The sequence below is a fragment of the Lepisma saccharinum genome, chromosome 21 (genome assembly GCF_977018435.1).
Source record: "Lepisma saccharinum chromosome 21, izLepSacc3.1, whole genome shotgun sequence".
Taxonomy (NCBI): Eukaryota; Metazoa; Arthropoda; class Insecta; order Zygentoma; family Lepismatidae; genus Lepisma; species Lepisma saccharinum.
The window spans coordinates 7,085,040-7,111,225 of NC_139249.1; the positions used below are offsets into that span (position 1 = coordinate 7,085,040).

Here is a 26,186-nt window from a genome sequence, read left to right on the forward strand (position 1 = left end):
TAATGACCATGCCTCCTTACCCAACGAAAGCCACTTGGCAGGCCTTGGCTCCCAGAGGACTGTTGCACCACTAAGTTTAGTTTAGTTAGATAATACCTGTAAAACACACAGAAGACAACACACACTACCATTGTAATGGCCTCCTGTGGTAACATTGTCACCTTGTAGACAAGGGGTCCTAGGTTTAACACTCTGTGGAAGTACATAGTGGTTCAGATCCCACTTTAAACTTTACACACAGTCCTAATTAGCCTTTTAGTGTATAAAGTGGACTTAAACATAAACTCAAACCAAACATGATTGTAAAGTTTCAACTGAGTCTATTCTTCATTCTCTCTAACACAATATTATCATCAATTTATCATACTTTTTGTTTGATTTTCTATTATATCACAAAGAAGTGAAGCAAAAAACTTAGTGCGCTTTGTGACCAAACTGTAACAATCAGTAGGGCGGTCACCCGAAGCACCGAGGCAAAAAGTATGAGTCCATAGGCATAGCTAGAACTTTATATTTGGGTGTGTACAAAGAAAAAAAATTAGGTCTTGTACCTTTTTAATAGCATATTTTGCAACACAATCACTTTGCGCTTTAACTGCACTGAATATAAATATACTAAATGACTGAATATACTAATTCACTAAATGACAGAGTTGAAAATTTCTGAATATATGTAGTAGAAAAAAATCAAATTGCATAGAAATTACACACACACACACACAAAATGTTCATAAATGCAAACAAATACATCAAAATACACGTCATCTATAACAAGAGACGTCTGTCAAAATGTACAATGTTCTTAAACTCATCAATAACTTCATTTACATCAATAGACGAAGCTTTTTCCTGTTCCACAAATAGCAAGAGCAGGGCTTCCAATCTATCCTGCTTCTGAGTTGCTCTTAATTTAGTTTTAACTTGGGAAAGCTTGGAGAAAGCTCTCTCACACGTGCAGCTTGTGACAGGTATAGAAGAAAAACGCTGCAGTACAGAGTGAATGCAGTAAATATCTTCTTTCTCCAATGACAACAAAAATCGAAAAACTATAGACACTCGTTTCATCAGCGATAATGCACACGTTTGTACCAAGTTATGACATTTTCAACTTCTTACTAACTGCCGCTTATTTTCTCTCTTATTGAAATATCTGTCTTTAATTCTCTTTGATAAAGCAGCCCATTAGGGTGTGCCTAGGCAAACCCTGTAGCTACGCCTATGAGTATGACCAAGAAATAGAAAAAGTTGTGAAAGAGTAAACAACATTGCACCTTGTGAAATTACCCCGCACCCTGGGTCTAAGGTCTCGTGCTTTGGGCTCCAGTTACAGGAGGGTTGGAGTCTCCTGGGGGAAGCATAACTTTTCTCCAGAGATTTCGGCCGGTGTATAGAATAGGCTGCTGTTGAGCCACGGGATATTATTTTTTACCTTCTGAAATTATTGGTACACTATTAAATACCCTTGTTAGCAATGCAACTGTTTTTGTAAATCACACAAAGTTTATAATTATTGCTTTTAAACTGATATTGCACACAACTTGTTCATCATAATGTGATATATGAGGAATATTCAGAAAAAAAGAGCCACAGCCTTCTATACAATGTAGAAAGCTTTGTTCTCAACAAGCAACTTTAACTACTTCAAGAAGCAAGTTTGCAACACTTAAATACTACTGCATTTAAGGAAAATTGGGTTTTAATTCTTTTACTTCATGCCAAAATTTCTTAGTCTTGTGTTACAGGGTGAGAGATTGTTCTTGCATTCTTGTTCAGCATGGGCATTGTGAAGTGGGATTGATTCAGACTGGGGATAAAGTTATAACATGAGAATAATTACTAATTTTGGTATATTAAAGGATTGAAATATATAACCAATAAAGGAAGAACATTTATGCCAGATATTTGTTAATGTGGTGTTTCTAGTAAAAGAGTTCCTTCAAGGATATAATAATAAAACCTTTTATTGTAATATTTATTGTTAATTATATCATTATTATATAATCGAATGTGTATCAGCAACCCTGATCAGCAAACACCCCTACAGAAATTCCTGGTATGTCCATGCCATTCAGTTTTTCCTGTAGTGGCAACCCTATAAGAAATGCATTAATCTGATATGGACATTGTGGATGTCCCTTGGAGATTTGTGTTGTATGGGTGATCACTTATCAAAACATCAGAAGAGGAAGGTTGTCCCCTTAGACATCAAAGGGAAGATTCCCACTTTTTTGAAAAAATAAGAGGAGGGGTTGTCCATTTTCTAGTTAATTTCCATTTGACAGTTTGTTGGAGTGATCCCCATAATTTTAAGCCTAAAGGAAATGAGATCACTAATTAATCCCAAGCCAATTAAGGACTTATTGCTTTCAAACAGTCCTGTATCATAGCCGTGTGGTCCAAGGCATCAGGCTTTGGGCTCAGACTATGGAACGTTCACAGGTTTCTCTCTCAGGAGATTTCGGCCTGCGTATTAGGGGTGTGCGGGTGGGAAATTTTTTAAATCCCGGCATTCGGGATGGGAAAAATTTCGCAATTTCCCGACAAAGTTGGGAAATGTTTGGGACAGGAAATGTTCAAAATTTCCCGAAGCTCTGGAAATCTCGGATTATTCATGTCATTTTCACTTTAAGTGATTGTTTTCGCATTTCTGGTATAAAAACGAACAATTTTCTGTAAGTTCCAGACATTTACAATGCAGAAAAAGTCTAGAATTAATGACTTTTAAAAAAGCTATTGCACCACAGGTTATATATAATTACTTTTGAACATCTTTGAGGAAAGGGGAGTCACCTTTTCCACACTAATCTGTCCCTTTGTCACCAACATAACTAAAATACGAAAAAATCACCAGCATAATAATAAATGGTGATTATCCTTACGAACCCAGCCACTTCATGCACAAAAAATTTCCAAATGGAATTGCCCACCCTACATATCAAACCTGTATCTTCCACTTGGCACTCCACAAACTGCACCACTGCTACTCTCCGAGTTATACCTACTGGTGAATTTGAACCAATTTTGCTCTATCATAAAGAATAAATTAAACCATGTGCGAGACCAATACGTACTTACATCAGACCTGATAATACATCTTATTTGATAGGGGTAATTCAGATTCAATCCAATTTTCAGAACTTCTGTTGGAGAAATTTCACTCCACAAAACCATGAGTAGAAAAGGAGACAATAAGATTGTCAGCTCAGGGATAAGGTCCAGGGACCCACTTGGCCCTACCCATGGCATCCATGCTTGATCACTGCTGCTTTACTGGGAGAAATACACATTAAAATTAAATACGAAAGACTCCTGCCATTCAAGAACAGACATTTTATAATTATATAGTAGTAATGTGGTTAAAGATATTGTGAGTATTATTTTGATACTGGTCTTTGGTACGGAATAAATCCTGGATATGACCCAACTCCTGAGAGTAACATAAAACAAACAATCTCAGTAGGAGAATATGGTAGAAACAAGTACGTCACAGGAAGTCCTTGCTTATCTCTCCACAGTTGCATCATAAGTGAGGGTATGACTACACCTATTCATTTGAAAATCTTGTTGCTGTAATTTGTTCTACCTCTGACTCAGTGGCGTCACTAGGCCATCTGCTTTGGGATGGGGGGGCTGCAACCAGATACATGACTTACTACTATTGTAAATATGTTTAATGTTTGAAAATAGCAAAGTGATTAATAAGACAATAATATATAACAAGCATAAGGAATTAAAACTAACATAGACTTACTGCATTAATTTTTATGAAAACAGATGGATATTCTTGTCCTGTTTTTCTAATGCTGGTGAATTATGTCTTTATGTATCAGCTGTATTCTGTGGTTCGAATTTCTTGCAAAATTATCAATAACAGAATCCACACACAATTCATGACACACTTCCTTTTCTATGGCCAGTATTGCAAGTGAGGCAAGTCTGTCTTGGCCCATCCTATTATGCAAAAATGTCTTGATTTTTTTCAACCTTACCTATGTCCCTTGTATCGTCTGCAATAACTGCAAAATAGCCACTTTCATTTACCTCCATTAATATTTTTTTTTTTCTCAACAAAGCTACACTACATTCCAGCAGAACGTTCTGGGAGTCTGGAGAAAGATACGTGGCATTCTTTGCATAACGTTTTGAAATGTTACACTAAAATCAGTATCAAACTTCTAATGTCTTCAGAATTTCACGCACATTTCCTTGATTGAAACTTTCATCATGGACTCTTTGTCCAGCTAAAGACATGACGTGTCAGATGTAAGATCGTGGTTTAAAAAAAACTGTCACAACGAAACTATTCTTTCCCAGAATATGTATCTAGAGGTATGTTCCTGCATTAACAATTGTTCAAATAAGTTTTCTAGAAATACTGTATGTAATAATAGCTAAAAATTGGGGGGCTCAAGCCCCCCAACCCCCAAAAGGCCTAGGGACGCCACTGCTCTGACTCTCCAACAAGACCTACCTTCCATGACAAAGGGTATAATATCCCATACTGCTAAGGTTAATGTCCCCTATTTAAGTCCCCAGGGAACTGCCCTGGGGCAAACAACCTTAGGCCATAACCATGGGGGTATATATAGTTCATGTACGAGGGTCACTATTTATATTTTGAGCCTAACAATGAAAAACAGGAATTTGGCATTGAAAACTGCTTTGTTTTTCGAAGTATTCTCCTTTATGGTCAATACACTTTTGCATTCGTTCGAACCATTTGTCAAAGCAGTTTTTCCAATCTTCTTGAGACACCTCCATAATATGGTTTTTGAACGCATCAACGGCATCTTCCGCTGATGAAAATCATTGTCCACGCAATTTATTCTTGACATTCAGGAACAAGAAGAAGTCATTGGGTGCCAAATCAGGACTGTACGGTGGATGACCCATCAATTCGATTTTTTGACTGTTCATAAAGTCGGTTGTTAGACGAGATGTGTGACAGCTGGCATTGTCTTGATGAAGAATGATCCGACGGCATTTGTTTGTTTTCCGTATTTGACCGAAGACCTCTGGCAAACAAATTGTTGTGTACCATTCAGAGTTTACCGTTCTACGTTCCTCTAAAGGCACAGTTGCCACATGACCAGTTTTCCCGAAAAAACAGGCGACCATTTGTTTCAACGTGCTTCGAGCACAAACAACTTTTGTTGGATTGGGTTTATCTTGAAACATCCATACAGTCGACTGCTGTTTACGTTCCGGCTCGTATGCATATATCCATGATTCGTCACCTGTTACAATCTTATATATGTCTTTTGAAGCACCACGATTGTATTTATTGAACATTTGTTTGCACCAATTGACGCGAGCGTCTTTTTGAGTTTTTGTCAAATTGTGTGGGATCCAACGAGAACATACCTTTCTCACAGCTAAATGATCATGTAATATTTTATATATGCTGGTGGAACTAATGCCTATGGTTGCCTCAATCGCACAGTATGTCACATGACGATCTTGCAGTATTAGGTTTTGCACAGCATCAATGTTTTCTTGAACAACAACTGATTTTGATTCCGTGCAAACGTCAAATCGCGCCTAACTTCAATCAGTGTTGCCCAGGCTCAAAATATAAATAGTGACCCTCGTATGGTAAGGGTGGGGGGGGGTCAACTTTTGGTATGATTAGGGTTGATTTATTTCATAAGTGAAAATCCAGGGCACTACTGACCCAAAGCTTGTTGGAGAGTGGGGGGAGGGGGGGTTTGCTGGACCCGACAAAGTTGTGTGTATGTAGTCACTGTCACGCTACTTAGTATTGATACTTTTCTGTTCATTTTTTGTCCGACAAGAATGTTTACCTGGTTTTCTTGCACTGCATTTTTAAGAATACTTGAGGGAAAAAATAACTGATTTGACAGTTCCAATCTAGTTTCTTATCGCAGAAATTCAGAAACATTCAGAAAATTGCAGACATTTGGTCTGTAGTCCCATCTGGGGTGTGGAATTACATGACTTCCTTCCCATCCGCATCCCATCCTATGTCTCTAATTTAGGAGAATAAAATAAGTCCGAAGAAATGTTTATGAACAAGTGGATAGAACAGGTAATCTGGTAATTTTACTGAACCAAAAAGGGGGGGGGGGGGTTGGACCCATTGAGCCCCTCCTTAAATACGCCCATGGCCATAACTATTTTCTGCACTTCTGGTGCAAATTGGAAGGTGTCAATGGAATTCTTAACATTTTGCCTTTACAAAAATGAAACAAAAAATAATTATAACAAAACATTTAATTCAGTGTTTCATATTTACAAAAAAAGAATATCTTCTACAAATATATTTTCTTAAACGTTTCTAAAAGTGAAGTATGTACATATTGTTTAGGGAAGTAACAGATATTTTATATTTGCAGATAATTACATTATTATTCTTTGTATTAAATGCAAGTTCCACACAAGTTTGTTGCTCTGTGAATGCTACCTTGTGTGCAAACAGTTCAGCCTAGTGAAAATATTCAGTGCTCCCTGCATTATCCATGTAAGTCTGGGAACAATTAATTTCCCTTTTATTTTAGCTCTTGTGAGCATTTTGAAGTGTGGTCCGCTCACTATGCAATATTTTTACCATTATCAGCAACGGTTCTGTTGAAATATTTGCCGCAAAACTGAAAATTTCCATCTGCCGACAAATATCTCAATTAGCACGTGGGTGCTTCAACCCACCTACTTACCAGAGCTTTCCGTTTCATTTAATAGGGAACTGAATTTAAACAGTTGAATGCAACATTCACAGAGGAGTAGGGAATGTGGTGGGAAGTCAAGTCATCGTGGCAATGACATACTTTAGGTGACAAGTGGTAAATAATGCACCTTCTGAATCCTTGAAAAAAGTTGTTTCCATTTGTTCTTTCAATGGATTCTTTCACGAGAATTTTCAGCCACCATATTTGCAATGAGAATGCATTTGGCGACAACGCAAACGACAGACTACTCAGCGATAGAAACTGCATCAGGATACCCCTTCTAGACCATAGCAATCTGTTACTTCCCTAACTTTGTAGTAACAGGATAATTTGAACACTAACTACCCTGCGATCAGATGACACTGGTAGTTAAATACTTTCCTAACCTGGAAAACAAATTTGTGCCTGTAATTTTGCCTCTTATTTATAACATGTACAAACACAACTCGTGTGCAAATACTTAAGTCACTTTCAGTTGATAACAGGAATAAAAACTTATCTTTCCAATAAATAAATTCACTTAAAAAATAAAATTTGCTATTATGTACCAACACCACTTGAGCAGTTACGTGAGTAGGGTGATTTCCAGCAGCTACCAACACCAATGTTACTTTTGACTTGAATCAACTGTATTCAGCCTAGAAAAAAATTCTACATGCAAATTTAATGACCAAAAACAAAATTCACAGACAAACGAAGGGTTATTTCTAATACTGGTATTGTTCAATAAGAAATGATTTACATTACTGATTAACATCAAACAATGGATATTTACTTAAAGATGCTACTATGAAGTTAACTGGTGAACTATTTTCATGTAAGATTACAACTTACTTGTGATCTTATACCATATGCCGATTTCCTTGCTTATTATTATTATTTTTTTGGAAGTTTCAAGTTCTGATGTATAATGAATATGTTAATCTAAAACATCAAATATTGTCACCACTGAGGTAAAAAGAATCAACATTTATTGAATATCGCAGTTGTTTGATTATGTTCAGCACAGGCTCCTAAAACAACGAAACCGTAATGTGTTCGAATAGTTTGCATTCCTTAAATGGAGCTTCAGTTAAATAGTGCCAGTATTTTAATGTGCTTGCATTAATTGGACCAATTCTGGACATTACATTAAGTCTCCTGTGCCACAAGAACTGCTTTCAGATTATGTTGTCTTGTATAACAAATTTTATAAACAAAATTTACTCCTGCTTCAAATCGCATCTACTCTACCCAAAGACTGAGGCAAGTTACTTAAGTAAATATGCTGACAGAATAAAATATATTTACAACTATGCAAATTTATGGACCGAAACAAATAAAAAAAATAGCATTTACTGTAATGCACATAGCAAATATTCCTGGATTGTTTAATTATGCAAATTTTGATCAAACAAAATATTAATTTACTGAATATATGTGGTGACAAAATATACTTTGATACCAGTCTCGACTATCTCTCAATTACGCAAACATACGGCTGTAGACAACTGCAATTGAATTCTGAAATTTAGAAAGATATTGCCAATAAAAATGTTAATATGTGCCAATGAAAACATTTGTAAAGCTCCAGATAAAATCTGTGCACTAACTACACTATCATTGCAGAAATTATAACAGTAAATTATTGCTTAATACATATGGATAAAATAATTATAAAATATGAAATATGCTGACAAAAAACATTGTGCAAAATTTAACTACATAAATAAAATTTATATTTTCTTCAGTGACAATTCGCCAGAGACCATACATACAGTATATAACAGGAACAAGCATCATTTCAGGACAACTATACAATAACAATTTTTTCAATTTATTCTCCGTGCTTCATTTTTAAAAAAAATAACAAAAGCACAAAGTGACTTTAGTACTGGGCTCAATACTGTAGTAGTATTAAGTACTCTGATTTAGCATGGCCATTATTAATCATGTACATAAAAAAAATCCTAACATTGGCATTTTTCTATTGTGTTAACTTTCTGGCACACTTTTTTTTTATCACATTTTCACAGGATCCAAATCCACACAATATTTCTCTCTTGCACAGTTTGCACTAGCCTATTATAAAAAAGTCAACTGTACAAGTTCAACAATCTGCTCATGTCAAATGCTAATTCTGCTGCTGTACAATTACTATTCTACTAGCAGAAAGTAACAGCTTCACCGATCCCGGCATGCTACGGCAGCTACGAGGGCAGCACCTCTGCCACTACCATCTTCCGAGAGCATGAGATCAAACTGGAAAAGAAAAATTATATAAATTCCATGTTGCACCTTCTCAAAGGTTATTTGAACTAATTATACTGTATTGACCCAAAAATAAGGTGCAATATTTATCCAGATTTCAAATGTAAAATGTTTTCCTGGTGCCGAGTTGCTGTACTGTATGATGCTCTGAAAATTGCATTTTTAATGTGTTGTTGTTATGCTTTTGAAATGTTGATAAGTGTTTGCGCTTAATTTTGAATATATCTAGATACAATATATAATTTCAGAGTGCATAAATATTAAGTAATATGTCCATGAACCGCTAAAACGTTATCCATGAACATAGTTTTGTAATGGTGATTTGTTTACATTCTGAATAGTGATGGTGATTGACAGTGATTCTGAACTGGACTTGGAACGGTTTACGTTCCAAGCGTTACGTCGATCGTCAGTGAACCGGAAGTTGACTTTGATCAGGAACTGGAGGAGTAAATCCGAACTAAGATTGATGGCGATGGGAGCCGCTGGCCACGTCTGTGAATCCTGCAATGAGAAGTTTTTCCCGAAGCAACAGTACTTGAACTGTGCTCTATGCTTTACAAAATATCATCTGAAGTGTCTGAAAATTGGCAAATCTGAATATGAAGTGTATATGAGTTCTGGTTCAAGTAGCTACAAGTGTGTGAAATGTTTAAAAGAAAGAAATGAATCGACCCCTGTTGCGAGTAGCAGTGCCTTTAGGAAAAAAGAACAAGAAGAAAGAAGAGTTGGAATACGTTGTGAAGACTCTTATATTGCAGATAATTTCTTGAATGATTCTCCATTTTCCTGCAACAGTTGCTCTGGTTATAAAAACATTTTGTTTAAGGTACTTGAATCTGTATATTTATTTAATTGAAACACAACAGGCGCATGCCCAATTACAGTGTTCAATATGGGATGACATCATTACATAAACAAGATCATAACTAAGATTGATTGATTGATTTTACTTCACGTTTTGTGCCTCTTGGCTAATTTGCGAAGATGAGGATGAGTGAAGAAATTGATGAATGGACATTCACAAACAACCAAGCCCGAGTGGGGTTCGAACCCGGGAGCCTTGACGTCGCAGCGCGATGTGCTAACCACTCTGCCACAGGGTCTGGCAGAACATAACTAAGAAATTTAACAAGAAATATGAATGACGCAATATACATTTTACATTTAAGAACAATTATTAGATTATAGAGACAAAGGAAACACAGAGATAATACAATAATAAATGATGCTAAACTGTTGGATATAACCTTACAAGCTGAATGAAAACCAAAATTCAATTAACAGAACAAAACATACAGAAATTTAGCAAATAGATCTAATGTAACAATTACATTTAAATAGGTCAATGCTCGGGTTAAGCTATGCGATGAAGTGAAGTCCCTTACATCGCAAGTAACAAACCTTAGAGATGACAATATGTCTCTTTATTCTAAGCTTCTGACTGGCAGCAGACCAACTTCCTACGTAAAAAAAAAAAAGGTAAAGTGCTCCCCTGTGTTTAGCACCACGCCATGAAGGCGTATAGGGGGTGTGGGGGTAACGCCCCACACTTTCTTGATCCGGTCGTGAGTGGGGGTGATGTGATCAGCATCACGCCCCTGACCGCCTTTACCCCCCAGGGTTTCCCCCAGGTACCCATGTTATTCGACGCTGGGTGGGCGCCAGGGCCGCTTCCATCGTTAGAAAAGTTCCCGGATTTGAACCGGCCGGGGATCGAACCCGGGACCTTTAGCATGGTAGTCAGACGCGTTACCGACTGAGCTACCGCGGCCAAACTTCCTACGTAGAAGCTGCTTTAGTGAAAAATAATCAAGCTCAAGTCTCGCCTACTGACTTGGTTGAGAAAACAAATTATTTTCGTGTAACATCAAACCCAACTGTTTTGTCTGCCACTCAGTACCCCATTGACGGACAGACTCCTGGTAGTGTTAATTCAAAGAATTGTAATCAGGTAAATGTAAACAGCGAGAATTGGTTTGTGGTTGAAAAGAAAAGTAAAAGTAAATGATTGCAGGAAGCAAGTACTAACAACGAAGTAATTTCTAATACATCTGATAAGTCATCCGTGGGTAAGAGGAACATCACGATAGGTCACAGTTCTTCCACCTCCTTGAAAGTTGTGCGCAAAGTTTCTCGTCCTGGTTACATTGATCTAGTCATTAATAATTTCTTGTGTTGTAGGGACAAATTAATAATTTTAGGTTATTTCAATGTAAGTGTAAACTGCGGATATTATGCTATATCCAAAGTTAACGTTTACCACCCACCTCTTTTACTTGTACTAAGTTTTACTGATAGTAATTATCATAAAACTGAAAATTTATCATTTGATCAGTCCTCTTTCAGATGTAATTTTAGCAAGGGAGACTTTTTAAACGTTTACTATGAATTAAAGAGTAATCTTGAAACTACTGATTTTTCTAATGATCTGGATACTATAATCGAGTCCTTACACTCTTCTGTACTAATAGCTGTAAACAGAAATGTTCCTAAGATGTTGTATCATAAGAAAGTTGTTCTCCTTGGATAACACCTAATACAAAACGTATGCTTAACAAGAAGAAAAGGCTTTATTATAAGAACAGTAAAACCAATAAACTTACTTGGTATGCCAAATCTTGTTTATTAAGGAAAGAAATTAAGAGAAAGATCAAATATGCTAAGTGTAGATATTATAATTATTTAAATTCCTGTTTCGCTAGTGACAAAACTCGTTTTTGGAGATTAATTAATGGGTTACCTCCTAAGCTGTCTACTCTTGTCACATCTGATGATAAAATATTGCATGATGAGAAGGAAATTGCTGATGCATTTATGGGTCATTTCGAGGGTAATTTTTCTAAACTGCAAGACACTGATCTTCAGGAATCTGATTGGTATTTTAATCCTATATTCCCTCCTGTAATCTGTGAGAAAGATATAATTGATGTCTTCAAGAAAATTAAGGCTAGAAGTAACTCTGGTCTCTACAATATACTTGCACCTGTCTTGTGTTTAATTTTCAACAAATCATTAAAAACTGGCATCTTCCCCAAATTATGGAAGGAAGTAACTGTGGTACCAATTCAAAAGATAACTGGAAACCGCAACATTTCTAATTACAGACCGATTACTATTGTTAATATTTTTAGTAAGATCTTCGAATCTCTTATACACAAATCTTTATATTTTAATACTAAGAGTATAATTAATGAATGTCAACATGGGTTTATACCAGGAAGATCTACAAGCACAAATCTATCAGTTCTGATAACTGACGCTTTTCAATCGTTCTGTAACAAAAGTCAACTAGATGTTATATACCTTAATTTTTCCAAAGCTTTTGATAGTCTCAATCATAATTTGTTAGTGCAGAAACTCAACAATTATGGATGTGTTCCTAGATATTGTGCTTGGTTCACGAGTTATCTTTGTAATAGAACTTTCTGTGTAAGGATTAAATCAACATTTTCAACTCCAGGTAAAATACACAAAGGAGTGCCCCCGGGATCTCCATCGAGAGCTCTTCTCTTTGCTATGCTATCTATTTGAATAGGGTTACATGTCCTACATGTCCGGTGTCCGGGAGGAATTTGAAAAATATCACAAATGTCCTATATTTTGGGAGTTACATAATATTAATTAGGAAAATACGTACGTGTTTCGTTGAATAAAGGGAAATCATGCAAGTTACAAGTCCATTGCCCAAAATGAAAGTAAAAGTTTGTAGAGAACAAACAAGAAAACTGAAGCAACTAATGAACAAAGTTTTGGGTCTACATTCTGATGTTACTGTTCAGTGCCTGAACGAAATTTCTTGTCTTGGGGTTTATACTGATGGAACAAGGTGTTTCCCATTCTTATTCAATATTTTTTTATTGTAAAGCAGGGAATATAGAGAACAGAGTTCTTCAGGGTGCCTACCTGTCATGAAAGTCAAGAAGTAGTAAATAAATCAGAAGCCAATAAAATTCAGGAAATTGTACTTGTGGTCAAGAATTTTTGCTATTACAATTACTGACTGGTTGATTTAGTTCATTTTATTTCATTTTTCTGCCCCTTTGGCTAATCGCGAAGATGCGAATGAATGGTGGTGAGATAAGATGGATGAAGAAACAATCACACACACATAGGGACGACAACACAAGCCCCACATAAGATTATTCTGGCTGTGAATCCCGACACCAGAATGTCGCTAGTCTGCCAAATGCAGTCCAGGATGCATTAATAGATGAAGCAAGTCTAATTCTCTTGTAAAATACAGCTTCAGTTTTCATCTTAACTGCCCATTTGGTAAGGGTTTTTCATTAAATATCATAGATATGTATTTTCTTATTTGCTAATTTCCAACTTTACCTAAGTATGGATCGAATAAATAAAGGTTAACAAAAACGAAAAAAAAAGGTCAAGAAAAGTCCTGATAAAGACAAAAATTTTGGATTTGATATTTTGGTAGAAATCCTGTAATTATACTAAAAATACCATTTCAAACCACGGTAATTGCTGAATATTTGTTAGCCATTACAGGTCATAATGCAAATGTTGAGAGACTACTTTCACTACCATCAGCACAATGGACTCACGAGAGATTCTTTCTCATAAAGTCTGTAAAAAGGTTTGGTGCTGGTCCCTATAATTTCGAAGATTGAATGTTCAGTCTCTCATCAATATATTTTGACTAAACCTGCAATTTCGAGAAAATTTTCTCTTCTGATAAGTACCAGTTGAAACATGTAGAAGTGCATTGTTTAATATATTACAGTACATTTAAGAATTCATTTTTTTTAAATGAAAAAGTGTCATTTTTAAATTACATTTTTAAAGTGGTCTGTAGAAATATGTATTATTTATTGGGAATGTTTTGTGTCCTGCATTTTGACGAAGTCCTACATTTTGGGACAACATGTCCTACATTTCCCTCATAGCGATGTGGTAACCCTATATTTGAATGATATTTCTAAAGTAATCAAGGATGCTAAATATATATTTTATACTGATGATATCAAGATATACACTGAAATAGACACTGATGGTAGACATGTTCAGTTGTAATCTGATCATAATGCAGTCAATAACTGGGTGGCTAATAATCAACTGGTAATGAATACAGAGAAATACTTTATCATCACTTTTACAAGGAAAATTCAGTGGTGTAGTTATAATTAAAAATTTGACTCTTGTGTAGTTAAGAGAGTTGAAGTTTGGTGTCGTTTTAGACATGAGGCTTCATTTTAAAGATCATGTATAAAATTACAAGAAAATTTGGAATATACGAGGCGTATTCGGAAAGTAAATACCGAAAGGGTGTAAAAAATAAAGTAAAATAGTTTTGTACCTTTTTTATTTGAATTGCATTTTACAGACCTTAAACTACTTTTCTATGTAGTTTCGACCATTGTTCAAGCATTTGTCGTAGCGTAGCACTAGTTTTTGTATCCCATCATCATAGAATGTTCCCACCTGTGACGAAAGCCATCCATGCACTGCTGCTTCGACGTAGTCATCCTCGTCAAAATGCTGACCAGCAAGAAACTACTTCTTCAGATGAAGAAAGAGATGGTAGTCACTTGGTACAAAGGCAGAGCTGTTGGTGGATGAACAAATGGTTCCCAGCCGAATGACGTGATGAAATTTGGAGTTTGTTGGGCCGTATGCGGACAAGCATTATCGTGAAGCAACACAATGCCTGCCTTCGCTAAGCATTCCGCGTCTTTTGTTTTGAATTACACGACGCAGCCGGATTAATGTGTCCCAGCAGGCATCTTTGTTGGTGGTCTGTCCTCTAGGCAAGAATTCAACCATTCTTGCATTGAGAAAACAAATCACAGACCGGACATCACAGTCGGCAGGCAGATTGATTTTCTTGAACATTTCAAACCTTCAGAAAATTACGAAGAAAAAGCATAACCTGCTCCCACGCATGCCTGTGGCTAACTAACGGATGAAGGATGTCAGCGAGAACTCAACATGGTTGCAACTGCATCGCTACAGCGGCAATATTTGCAAACGGTACTTACTTTACGAATACGCCTCGTAGAACAACATGGAATTTTGCATGTACCAATAATATGAAAGACATACTTGAAAATGTACAGAAAAGATTTGTCTCATTTCTTATATTTTAAATTCAGACTTTTTAGATTTTATTATGAATATTATAATTTGTTAGACAAACTTAATATTTCGTGTCTCTTTGAAAGAAGAAATATTAACGATTACAATTACATTTCCAAATTAATTAATGGAAAACTTGCGGTACCATATTTATTATCTAAAATTACATTAAAGACACATCATTATGTATTCTGAAACAACTACTCTGCAATTTCTGTCCCTTCTTATTTTAGACATAATAGGTATTTTAATTTTCTTTTATCCCAATTCGGTCAAAATCCACTGCAGCCTAGTAACCTTTTATTATGATAATACAGTGCGTAATTTTACTTTTAACATGTTTTTTAACATATGTGATTACTACATTGTACTCTTTAAATTTGTATTTTTCTTTATTTTAACGAAATTGGTCTTCTCACTATATTTTTTCATGTAGTACACATTTCAATTTTTTTCTTAATTGTAATATTGTGTATATGTGATATGTCATCACAAACTGCTGTATTAGGCATGTATACTGTTTTTCAGCAGTGAAATCAAATAAAGTGCAGTTTAGATTTGCGAACTTTGCTTTTACAAGGTTTCATCATATTTTATGCTGATAAAAATGGTGTTTATTTCTCATTTTTAAATAATGCAACAATACAGCTAGCATCTGTAAACAAAACTGGCAACATTCTAATGATGCAACAATGCAATATTTGAGTTTGGTGTTAAGATTGTGTTTATTGTTTTGTATGACAATACCAGTAATATATTTTGCTAACAATCCACACAATGTTGCGAGTTGACATTATTCTTAATTCATTACATCAGTTATATCTGTAATCAAGGTGGCCACTCTAGGACTATGAAAAAATTCAAGTTTAATTCTCGGTTTTCAAGGTGAACTTTCCAAAAATTCAAGGCTACAAGCAGATGTTTTCTGTATTTGAACCTTACATAATATTGCCTCTCACCACCCTCACACATACAAAGGCAAATATATTAACAATATAAAGGGTCTGTTCCACTATACTGTCTTGGATAATGTTATTACATATAACAGTTGGGCTGAAAAGTTCATAGGCTAACATAGTAAAAAATATTTTTTTGACAAAATTCGATTTTATTATTCAATATAATTGCCTTCGAGGGCGATACAACGATTATAGCGGTCATACAATTTTTCGATGCCATTTTTATAGTACGATTTCTCTTTAGCCTCAAAATAGGCCTCAGTTTCGGCGATTACCTCTTCATCAGTGCTAAATTTCTTTCCAGCGAGCATTCTTTTAAGGTCTGCAAACAGGAAAAAGTCACTGGGGGCCAGATCTGGAGAATATGCTGGATGGGGAAGCAATTTTATTACGGTTGAATATCGCTAAACATTGCTCCGAATCATCAAAACGTTGTTGCTTTTGATCGATTGTGAGCACGCGCGGCACCCATTTTGCACACAGCTTTCGCATGTTCAAATATTCATGCACAATATGTCCAACACGTTCCTTTGATATTTTTAAAGTCTCAGCTATCTCGATCAACTTCACTTTGCGATCATTTAAAATTATTTTGTGGACTTTTTTGATGTTTTCGTCGGTAACAGCCTCTTTGGGGCGTCCACTGCGTCCATCGTCTTCGATGCTCATTTCGCCTCGTTTAAATTTAGCAAACCACTTCTCAACGGTTGATTTTCCTGGTGCAGAGTCCGAATAATGTTTATCAAGCGAAGCCTTGGCTTCAACAGTATTTTTTTTCGCCAAAAAGCAATGCTTTATTAACACACGAAATTCTTTTTTTATCCATTTTTTCACAATAACAAAAGCTGCTTCACTCACAATGCTATATCTCACGAACTAATTATCCGGCAGCTGTGAAATTTATACACGTATCTTTTGAAGGTTAGTACTAAGTAAAAATCACATGGATTTAATTCTAGTTACGCCATCTATGAGTCAGCCTACGAACTTTTCAGCCCAACTGTTAATATGCACGCATAATGAAGAACTTTTGACATAAAATAAGTTACAGGCAATATTACCTTAATTGCAGGATTAGCGAACTGGGAAATCTTCTCCATCATGAGATCGTGAAAATGTGGATGGAACCGATACACAGACCCATCGACAGCCACAGTCACGCTCTTCTCTCCCATCTTGTTGAGGAGGGTCGCCACGCCAGCGGAAGCCAGATGGGCAGCTCTCCTGGACACACATTCACACACAAATCTCACATTCTCGCAGTCAACATCCGTGGCATGATTCAAACCCAATTCCTCCAGGACCTGCCTGCAGTAGTTGTATTCTCCCCTTGGGTCACTGAAACAAGAAAGACAAAATTTTGCAATATGTTTCAATATGGTAGTGAAAGACACAAGTAGTTTTCTATTAATCATAAGGTCAAACACTTTAATACTATCCCATTTTTACTTTGAATGCTGACTGAGCAGTGCACCACAGTGTGCATTTCTATGCAAAAAAGTGTGAATAGAATTAATTTCTTTTTGCATAAAATAACAATTCTGTTGAAAACATACTCTCTCTTTTGACCAGGTGAGTTGTGGAAAGGATTTAAAATTTTTGGAGAGAAGTCACCGAGACATAATTAATATTAAAATCTCATCCATTGATTTATATTTAAGATTTCTAAGGTCACTGAACTAAGCAATATAGAAATGAACAAAATATGGTAGCAATGTCTACCCCAGTAACACAAACTTTTGTTGAACCTCAACTAACTAACTAACTCTCTAGCCTTCTTAAACCCGAAGGTTCATGGCTGCAGCAACACAGGCCTTCCATCTGTCCCTATCTTGAGCAAGATCTATATACTCTCTTCCATCCCTACCGATTTCCTTTAGGTCCATCTCAACGTTGTCCCTCCATCTTCATCTGGTTTCCCAACAAGAATCCTGTAAACTCCTCTTTCCTCTCCCATTCGTGCCACATGGCCTGCCCACCTAAGTCTTCTTGATTTAATTATTCTAATAATATCTGGACATGAATACAAATTATGTAGTTCTGAATTATGTAACCTTCTCCACTCACCTGTCTCCTCATCCCTTTTAGGTCCAAATATTTTCCTAAGGATCTTATTTTCAAATACTCTCAATTTATGTTCCTCTTTCAATGTAAGGGACCAAGTTTCACACCCATATAATACTACAGGCAAAATTACTGTTTTGTATATTTTAACTTTTAGTTTCTTAGATATTAAACGAGAAGACAAAAGTTTATGAAGAGAGAAGTAACATGCATTTCCTGAATTAAGCTTACTTTTTATTTCCTCTTTAATATCATTTTCATTTAATATTACTCCTAAGTATTTGAATTTGGAAATTGGTTCAAACGAGTTGTTATCAATAATTAGATTTTGATTATTACCTAACACTTTGTTTCGGGTAAGCATATATTTAGTTTTCTCTTTGTTAACTTCCAAACCTATCTCTTTAGCAGTTTTGAAAAATATTTTAGCATTATTCTTAATCGTATTCACATCATCCCCCAGTAAGTCTACATCATCTGCATATGCTAACAACTGAGTCACACCATTTAATTTTAGTCCTTCTTTAGTTTCTTTTACCTTCCTTACAGCATATTCTAAGGCAAAATTAAAGAGCAATGGAGATAATGCATCTCCTTGTTTTAACCCATCATGAATTATAAATTTGTCAGACATATTATTACCCACACGAATTTTACTTTCTGTTTCACTGGTGCATATTTTTATCATATTAAAAGTTTATGAAGAGAGAAGTAACATGCATTTCCTGAATTAAGCCTACTTTTTATTTCCTCTTTAATATAATTTTCATTTGTTAATATTACTCCTAAGTATTTGAATTTGGAAACTGGTTCAAAGGAGTTGTTATCAATAATTAGATTTTGATTATTACCTAACACTTGGTTTCGGCCTGTAAGCATATATTTAGTTTTCTCTTTGTTAAGCGCAGATATTTCCGTAGTTGATTCTACAAAGAATAACAACACGTGCTAACAGTTAATGAACACTGTATTATTGTTCAACGTGACCAACTGCGACACAATGTACAGTGCTACACGACAACCTTCTTGGAGAGACTACTCACTACAGAGCAAATACAAATTGATAAGTTAATTTGACCATGTTGGGAAAGTGTGTTTTTTGTACAACGTTCAACACTTTTCCTCTCCTAATGCAGAATAGTAGGATTAATATTCAAATATCCAACTGATCAGAAGATTTAGCCTATAACCAACACACAGCTCAGTATTATAATCTTCTAGTTTAATAAAATAATTCTTTTAGAAACTGTAAAACACTTTTTTAGCTTCATGGTCACACATTAATTCACATATAGAACTTCATTTGTTAAATCAACAATTATAAAGGAATAAAAGAAAAAGAAAAATGTACATACTGCTCAATTGGATGTTTCAGCCCATAATTGTGTTTCTGGTTACAACAGTCTTTCAATTTAAAAACAAGATACATATAAAAATACAAATTCAAATATTAAATTATTTGGTAGAGAGGCTCGTCTGAACTTCTATCCTGAGGAGTGACGTTAGCTCTCGAAAGCTCCACAACTCACCTGGTTGTAAATAGTGCAAGAATTATTTGCCAGCGAAATTGACATAATCACATACAAGGGGCATCCAAGACGAATTTAGAAACTCTCACAAAGCGACCATGCAGACAGATCAGATTGTGCTAAAGTAATGTTAACACTTTTACACATTTACTCAATTTTCTAAATGCTGCTATCTCTTTCCAGGTAACTACTGTGACCGTTGAAAGTTACCCTTGCGACTAAATTATGGCTGAACAGCAATTGAAGATGGAGCTGGTTCATCTTGAATGGATTTTTCTTCCTCTCTTGAACTCTTTAACCTAGTTGTAAACTGTGGCAAGGGAAGGGGAAGTGTCTTTGTATACCTTGACCGAATGTGCGTGGATGGTCATAGGTGGAGCCCTTCCAGCATCAAAAACTCTATCACCGCTCAATACTTCAATTGCTGTTCAGCCATAATTTAGTCACAAGAATAACTTTCAATGGTCCCAGCAATTACCTGGAAAGAGATAGCAGCATTTAATAATTGAGTAAATGCATCAAGGCGTTACCATTACTTTAGCACAATATGATCTGTCTGCATGGTCGCTTTTTGAGAGTTTCTAAATTAGTCTTGGATGCCCCTCGTACATAGTGTTAAGACTCAGCTGGACCTTTGGCCAACACCAGGCAGCTGTTTTAGAATTTTCCTCTCCTTTCAAAGAACCGATATCTGAAAAATTACATGCACTTACAAATTCTTCTTGAGCATTCACATCAATCGTCATGTGCTTTGCTATCACTCTTGCCTAGTTATTTTCAACAGTTTCATGGATGCATAAGAACACTCATCCCACCATCAGACTTGCAAAGCACATTAATTCAAAAATCTTATTGCCACCACTAATTGTAATATAATCTCATTAGTATCATTTGCAAGAACAATAGTATTGAAGATATAATTCATAGACATAAAAGAATCATCTTCCAGAACCTACCTTTCGATTTCAGAGACATATTTTGTATAAAATGATCCTGGTTCGAACAGAACATCAGATCCTTTGCCTCCAAACAAAAGTCCCTCTTTCGTAAGTTTTACCAGAGCCTGCCTTGCAATTTCACCCATGTACATGCCAGAAATCATCTTTTCGTACCTGGAACAAAATATGCAAATGTTCAATGGAAGTTCATATGCAAATATCTGATCATTAGAGAGGCATTTTTATATCTACAGTAGACTCGTGATTAACAGAGTCCCAATTAACCGAGGCTCCGGGTTAACCGAGGGAAAATATCGCGCTTCATAACGCACCCCCTATTTGTTTACTAGTAAGTTGGAGTCAAGTCATCCTCCACGCTGCACGTGTTCGTTACATTGTTGGTGTATCCGATTGTTACGGTGGTGTTTAAATCTGTGTATAGGCCTATTCTAAGCCAGTAATGTAGTATGAGCGGCAAACGGAAAAGGTATGTCCAAAAAAGTAATCTTCTCATTTATGTTGTACTAGTAATAAATAATTACTATACAGTTTTAAATGTTGTTTTGTCATTTACAACCTATTAGCACATTATCTCCGTATTATCCGAGTTTTTCCGTATCCGAGGTAGTCTTTGTCCCAATTAGCTCGGATAATCGCGAGTCTACTGTACTAACAAATCAATTAAAATTTAAATTCATTTACCTCAATCTGAATTATAAAATTATTTCTTACATGTGGCTTTGATATAATTATTTACCACGAACATTACCTTTGCTTTTCAGCATATTTTCAATACATTCAGTAAGAAGAAAAAATAATAACACCCATATTGATATGCTCATCATACTAGGAATTTCAGCTAGAAACCTGTATAAAGATTTAAATTGAGTTCCCCAGAGGAAATCTCTGGTCTTTATAACACACACCCCAGAGGAAATCTGGTCTTTATAACACACACCCATCTCTTTACCTTCAGTTTGCATTCTAACCTTCATCTTTTACACATAGTACTACAACAATTTTAACTTTCCTACAGCCACCTACTTCTAATGCTGCAGTCTCCAACATCAATGTTTCAAAGACAACAGATCCTATTGTGGTAGCACTGACAGAATTCAACACAGGTAAAACAACAGCAAAAAATCAGGTGAACCAGGGCCAACTCGGTAGCTCAGATGTCATAGCAATGTCACGGTATGCCCGAGACTGGAGTTTGAGTCCTATCAAGTCTGCATTTTTCACTGAAATTTCTACATATGTGGGTTGTAAATTTAAAAGTGGCAACACAGTCAGGAAGAGGTGATAACACCGTGCATGTGCTATCAGTCGGTGAGCATTGTCAGATGGGGCCCATGCCAATGTGTGGAGTTCCAAAACTGGTCAGTGCAGTGAGAGCTGTTGTGAACACCATTTTGTTCATTGCCCTAAAACTTGTTTGCCAAGGTAAGACAGCAATTTTGTATCAAAATCATCAATACTTAATATATATATATATTAACTTACATTTTGCGAGTACCGAGGTAACTCCAGCGACATTACGGGTGCAACTGCTCCCTTCCTCAGGCTGCTCACGTTTAGGTTATGTATAAATCATAACCACGTCGAACTCTCCATAGGTTCAGGATATAAGAACCTATATCCTGAACCTATGGAGAGTTCGATGATACTCGCAAAATGTAAGTTTATATATATATATATATATATATATATATATATATATATATATATATATATATTAAACTTGTGAGTAATTCGCACAACCTTTATCATGTACTCATCAATACTTGCATGAAGCCTGTAGTAACAATACCTAGCTGCATCTGATAGTTGCACAATGTGTGGGTAAGTGCATATCTTGAGGAGGTTGGGATGTGTCAGTGAGAACATGAGCAAAATTGCATCATGCTGGGTTGCCTATGTTGTCACCATTGTGCAAGTATCAGATACAGCTAGATATTGCTGCTACAGGCTTCATGAAAGTATTGATGACATTCTCGTGCATTTTTGCCACGGGCCACCTGGATTTTGATCCAAAATTGCTGTCTTACCTTGGCAAACACGTTTTAGGGCAGTGAACAAAATCTTGTTCATTTCAACCTCCTACCTACACAACAGCACTCGCTGCACTGACCAGTTTTGGAACTCCACACATTGACATGAGCACCAACTGACATTGCTCAGCGTCTGATAGCACATGCATGGTGTTATCACCTCTTCCTGACAGTGTTACCACTTATAAATTTACAACCTACGTAGTACATCATACGGGAAAAGCAATACTCATTTGGTCATGCAAGAGCCTTATGGATAGTTATTTCTGTAATTATCTCAATTTTGTTGTCCTGATCAATGTTTCCTTCTGCATAACCTGTGTCTAGATACAAATGAAGTGGTTGTCTATTTCTGTATGTTATTAATGTTAATTCTGACAGTGAGAATGAACGAAGAACTGAGTAGAAGGAACAAACACATTGGCATGCAGAGGCTACCCACATATACTCTTTATGGTGCTCAACTAACGCCACCTATGTGGAGGGTCCAGCTCCTGTCTTACCCATTTCATCGTGTGAGAACCAGAGGAACGTAACTTCAAAAAAGGATAAAAAAGTAAAGTGTTCCCCTGTGCATAGCACCACGCCATGAAGGCGCATAGGGGGTGTGGGGGTAACGCCCCACACTTTCTTGATCTGGTCGTGAGTGGGGGTGATGTGATCCGCATCATGCCCCTGACCGCCTTTACCCCCCAGGGTTTCCCCCAGGTACCCATGTTATTCGACGCTGGGTGGGCGCCGGGGCCACTTTCACCATTAGAAAAGTTCCCACATTTGAACCGGCCGGGGATCGAACCCGGGACCTTTAGCATGGTAGTCAGACATGTTACCGACTGAGCCACCGCGGCCACTACTTCAAAAAAGGAGGTGTTCATTTTTATCTAATGGATCTACTGACTTTGACGAGCTCTATTTCGAGTCAGATCGAAAAATATCCAAAAACAAATTGGGAGATACATGACTTCACTTTATAGCTAAGGAGAAAAGATTGAGATACATTGATGCGACTCCAAATAAAGATCTTCAAAGTGAGTAGATACCTTAAAAACAAAACCGAACACAGCATTTTTGAAATTATGCTCCCCTGATTCTCATACACTGGATTTGAACCTAGGACCTGTGGCTTCATATTGTTAGAACAACACTCCATCACTCACAAATGTCCAACTTGCAACACCGAACGGCATCTGTGGAAGAGAACCACTCACTTACTGAAGCCCACTGATATTGGTGCTTGCAAATTATGTTAGTCAATCTACAAAGAGTTTTGCTTTAAACTACTCAAGAATTACATCAGAATATGAAAATACAGCATGTAATCACATAATCAAGTTTTTCATGCAAAACTGGTGCCAAATAAAAAGAAACTTCGAATTCTGCATAATTGCCACGATAATTAGACCTAACATAATATATACTATATTGCAATCAATACTTACAGCTGTTTCCCTGGATTGAGCGACTTCCTATCAATCTCTCGATCATACTCCGTTCGTACAAATTCCAGCACTCCATTGTCTCCAAATGCACCCCATTCTAGGTTAATGACAACCTGCTTGGGTTCATTAAAATCTTCATTCCACCTCTCGACGTTGGTCAGCTTTTCCATGTAACATGCATTACTTCCAGTTCCTTTGGAGGCAAAAAACACAATTCAATGAAAAAGGTACAGGGTTAAATGCACTATCATTCATGTAACAACACCCACTCAGCACCTCTCAAAGTTTCCACAACCTACTAAAATTTTACAAAAATTCCTAATTTGTAGCCATTTTGGTGCTAAATTTTCCTTTACACCCTCCTCTAAAAAATACTTACTTGAAAAAACAATACTTTACTACGAAAAAAACAGCATTAGCATGTGCATATAGGTTCTTTTTCGATAAACACATTTAAATTAAGATATGCTGTTCAGATCCTTCACATCTCTACAATATTATTGCGAAAGCTGGCGTTATCTAATAAGGAAAATAAAATTATCTTTCCACTTGAAAACTTTAAATATCTGCAAGATTTACAAGAATAGGTCGAATAAAATAAAAACTAAACCAAACTGCCAGGCAACTTTTCACTGTGTGAAGCATAACTACAAACTGAAAATGCTCCCTGAATTGTCCTCATAATGATGGATGAACATCAAAATGTTGAAGTTCTCACCATAAATCAAACACAGGACCATTTGCACCAAAGGTGAGAGCAGTGGCATATTCTAAAAATTTGACAATGTTGACCACAACAATTCTTATTTTTTGTATATATTTATTATTTATTAATTAGTTATAATACAAATCAAACAACATAGGAATGCAAGTCAAATAAAAACAGAAGTCAAACAACTTTAAATTTTCAGGCAATTTCTATGTACATGAAAAAAGTTAGTTTACCAACAGTAAACCAGTTAACATGGGAGAATACGCCACTGGGTGAGAGTAAACTCCTCTGGAATACAACATTATATCATCTCCTAATTGCTACACCTAACATGGTATGTCTCCCTACTTATCCAGGGATATTTCAATCACATTCATTGTTGCTAACTTATAACCTTCTGTGGAGTTTTCTCATCAGAGCTTTGCAGTGTAACATCTAGTCAACCCCAACTCTGCACTGGAGTTTCCAGGTTCAAATCTCAGCCTGAGCATGGGTGTTATTGGCACGCATATTTAGTTTTTGACGGAAACACGAAATGTGAAATAATACACTGTAATATTTATTTTTCATGTTTTTGAAAGGTGTGAAGTACATTCTCCTACCATGTTTTGTTACGATGTGAACTGCAAAATGCAAAATAAACTTGTTCATGATTATTTATCAATGCGACACTCTCTGAAGTCTTGAATTATCCTGAGAGTTATGCAAATCATAGAAAATTGATTAATTTTGCTCCAAATATTTGAGCAAAAATAGACTCTTTTATACAGGGATAAACTTAATGCTCTTACAACTACATAAACGTGGAAATCCTTATTTTGTGTAACAAGTATAGTTTGTGAATCAAATAATGGGTCTTATTCTCCATTTTAACACAGGAATGACATTTTATATTCCGCTTTTGATCATGAAATGTACCTAGATTTAGTACCAGAATTTTGATCCTTTCTTCACCATAAATATGAGGCTCTATGCATCACCAATTTCATCTAATCATCACTCATCTTCGTCATCACAATTAGCCAAAAGTGGCAGAAAAGTGACTATGAATAACAAAATTGTATATTAAAAATCTAATCAAGCCAGGAGCCGTTTAAATCTTGAGACATTACATTCAAGAAGGTTCTGTTGAGATCTGGATAAATGCAACGAGATACTACATAAAAGAATCCCATTGAAGGGGCAGCATGTTATTGATAATCGGTACTGATTGTAGGTTTTCCACCCTTGGTTAGAAGGAAAAACATTAGTGACATCATATTGTCAGAGCGAGCAGAATAGGAAACAGTTGTCAATTTGGATTAAATTAAAAGCCAAACACAAAGCCACCCGTAAGATAGGAAAAGTTAACTTGTTAATTTATAGGTTATGTTCAAACTATACTAAATTCACCATTGGAAGCAAGTTCCTTCATGCAACAAACAAAAGTGCACAAAAATATGAACAATTCCATTTATTTTGT

General features: G+C 36.1%; 1 protein-coding gene across 5 annotated transcripts in view; it reads right to left on the reverse strand.

Annotated features, from left to right (window-relative positions):
• Positions 1-7,312: 7,312 nt before the first annotated feature.
• Positions 7,313-26,186, reverse strand: part of Hex-A (Hexokinase A) — a 142,733-nt gene continuing 123,859 nt past the window's right edge. For all 5 annotated transcript variants that reach the window (XM_083143044.1, XM_083143046.1, XM_083143043.1 and 2 more), the window contains exons 6-9: positions 24,013-24,205; positions 20,541-20,696; positions 17,053-17,329; positions 7,313-8,927 (exon numbers count right to left, since the gene is read on the reverse strand). In XM_083143044.1, the coding sequence (XP_082999170.1) occupies positions 8,850-8,927; positions 17,053-17,329; positions 20,541-20,696; positions 24,013-24,205 (704 nt within the window). In that variant the 3' untranslated portion in view covers positions 7,313-8,849. The remainder of the gene's footprint in view (positions 8,928-17,052; positions 17,330-20,540; positions 20,697-24,012; positions 24,206-26,186) is intronic.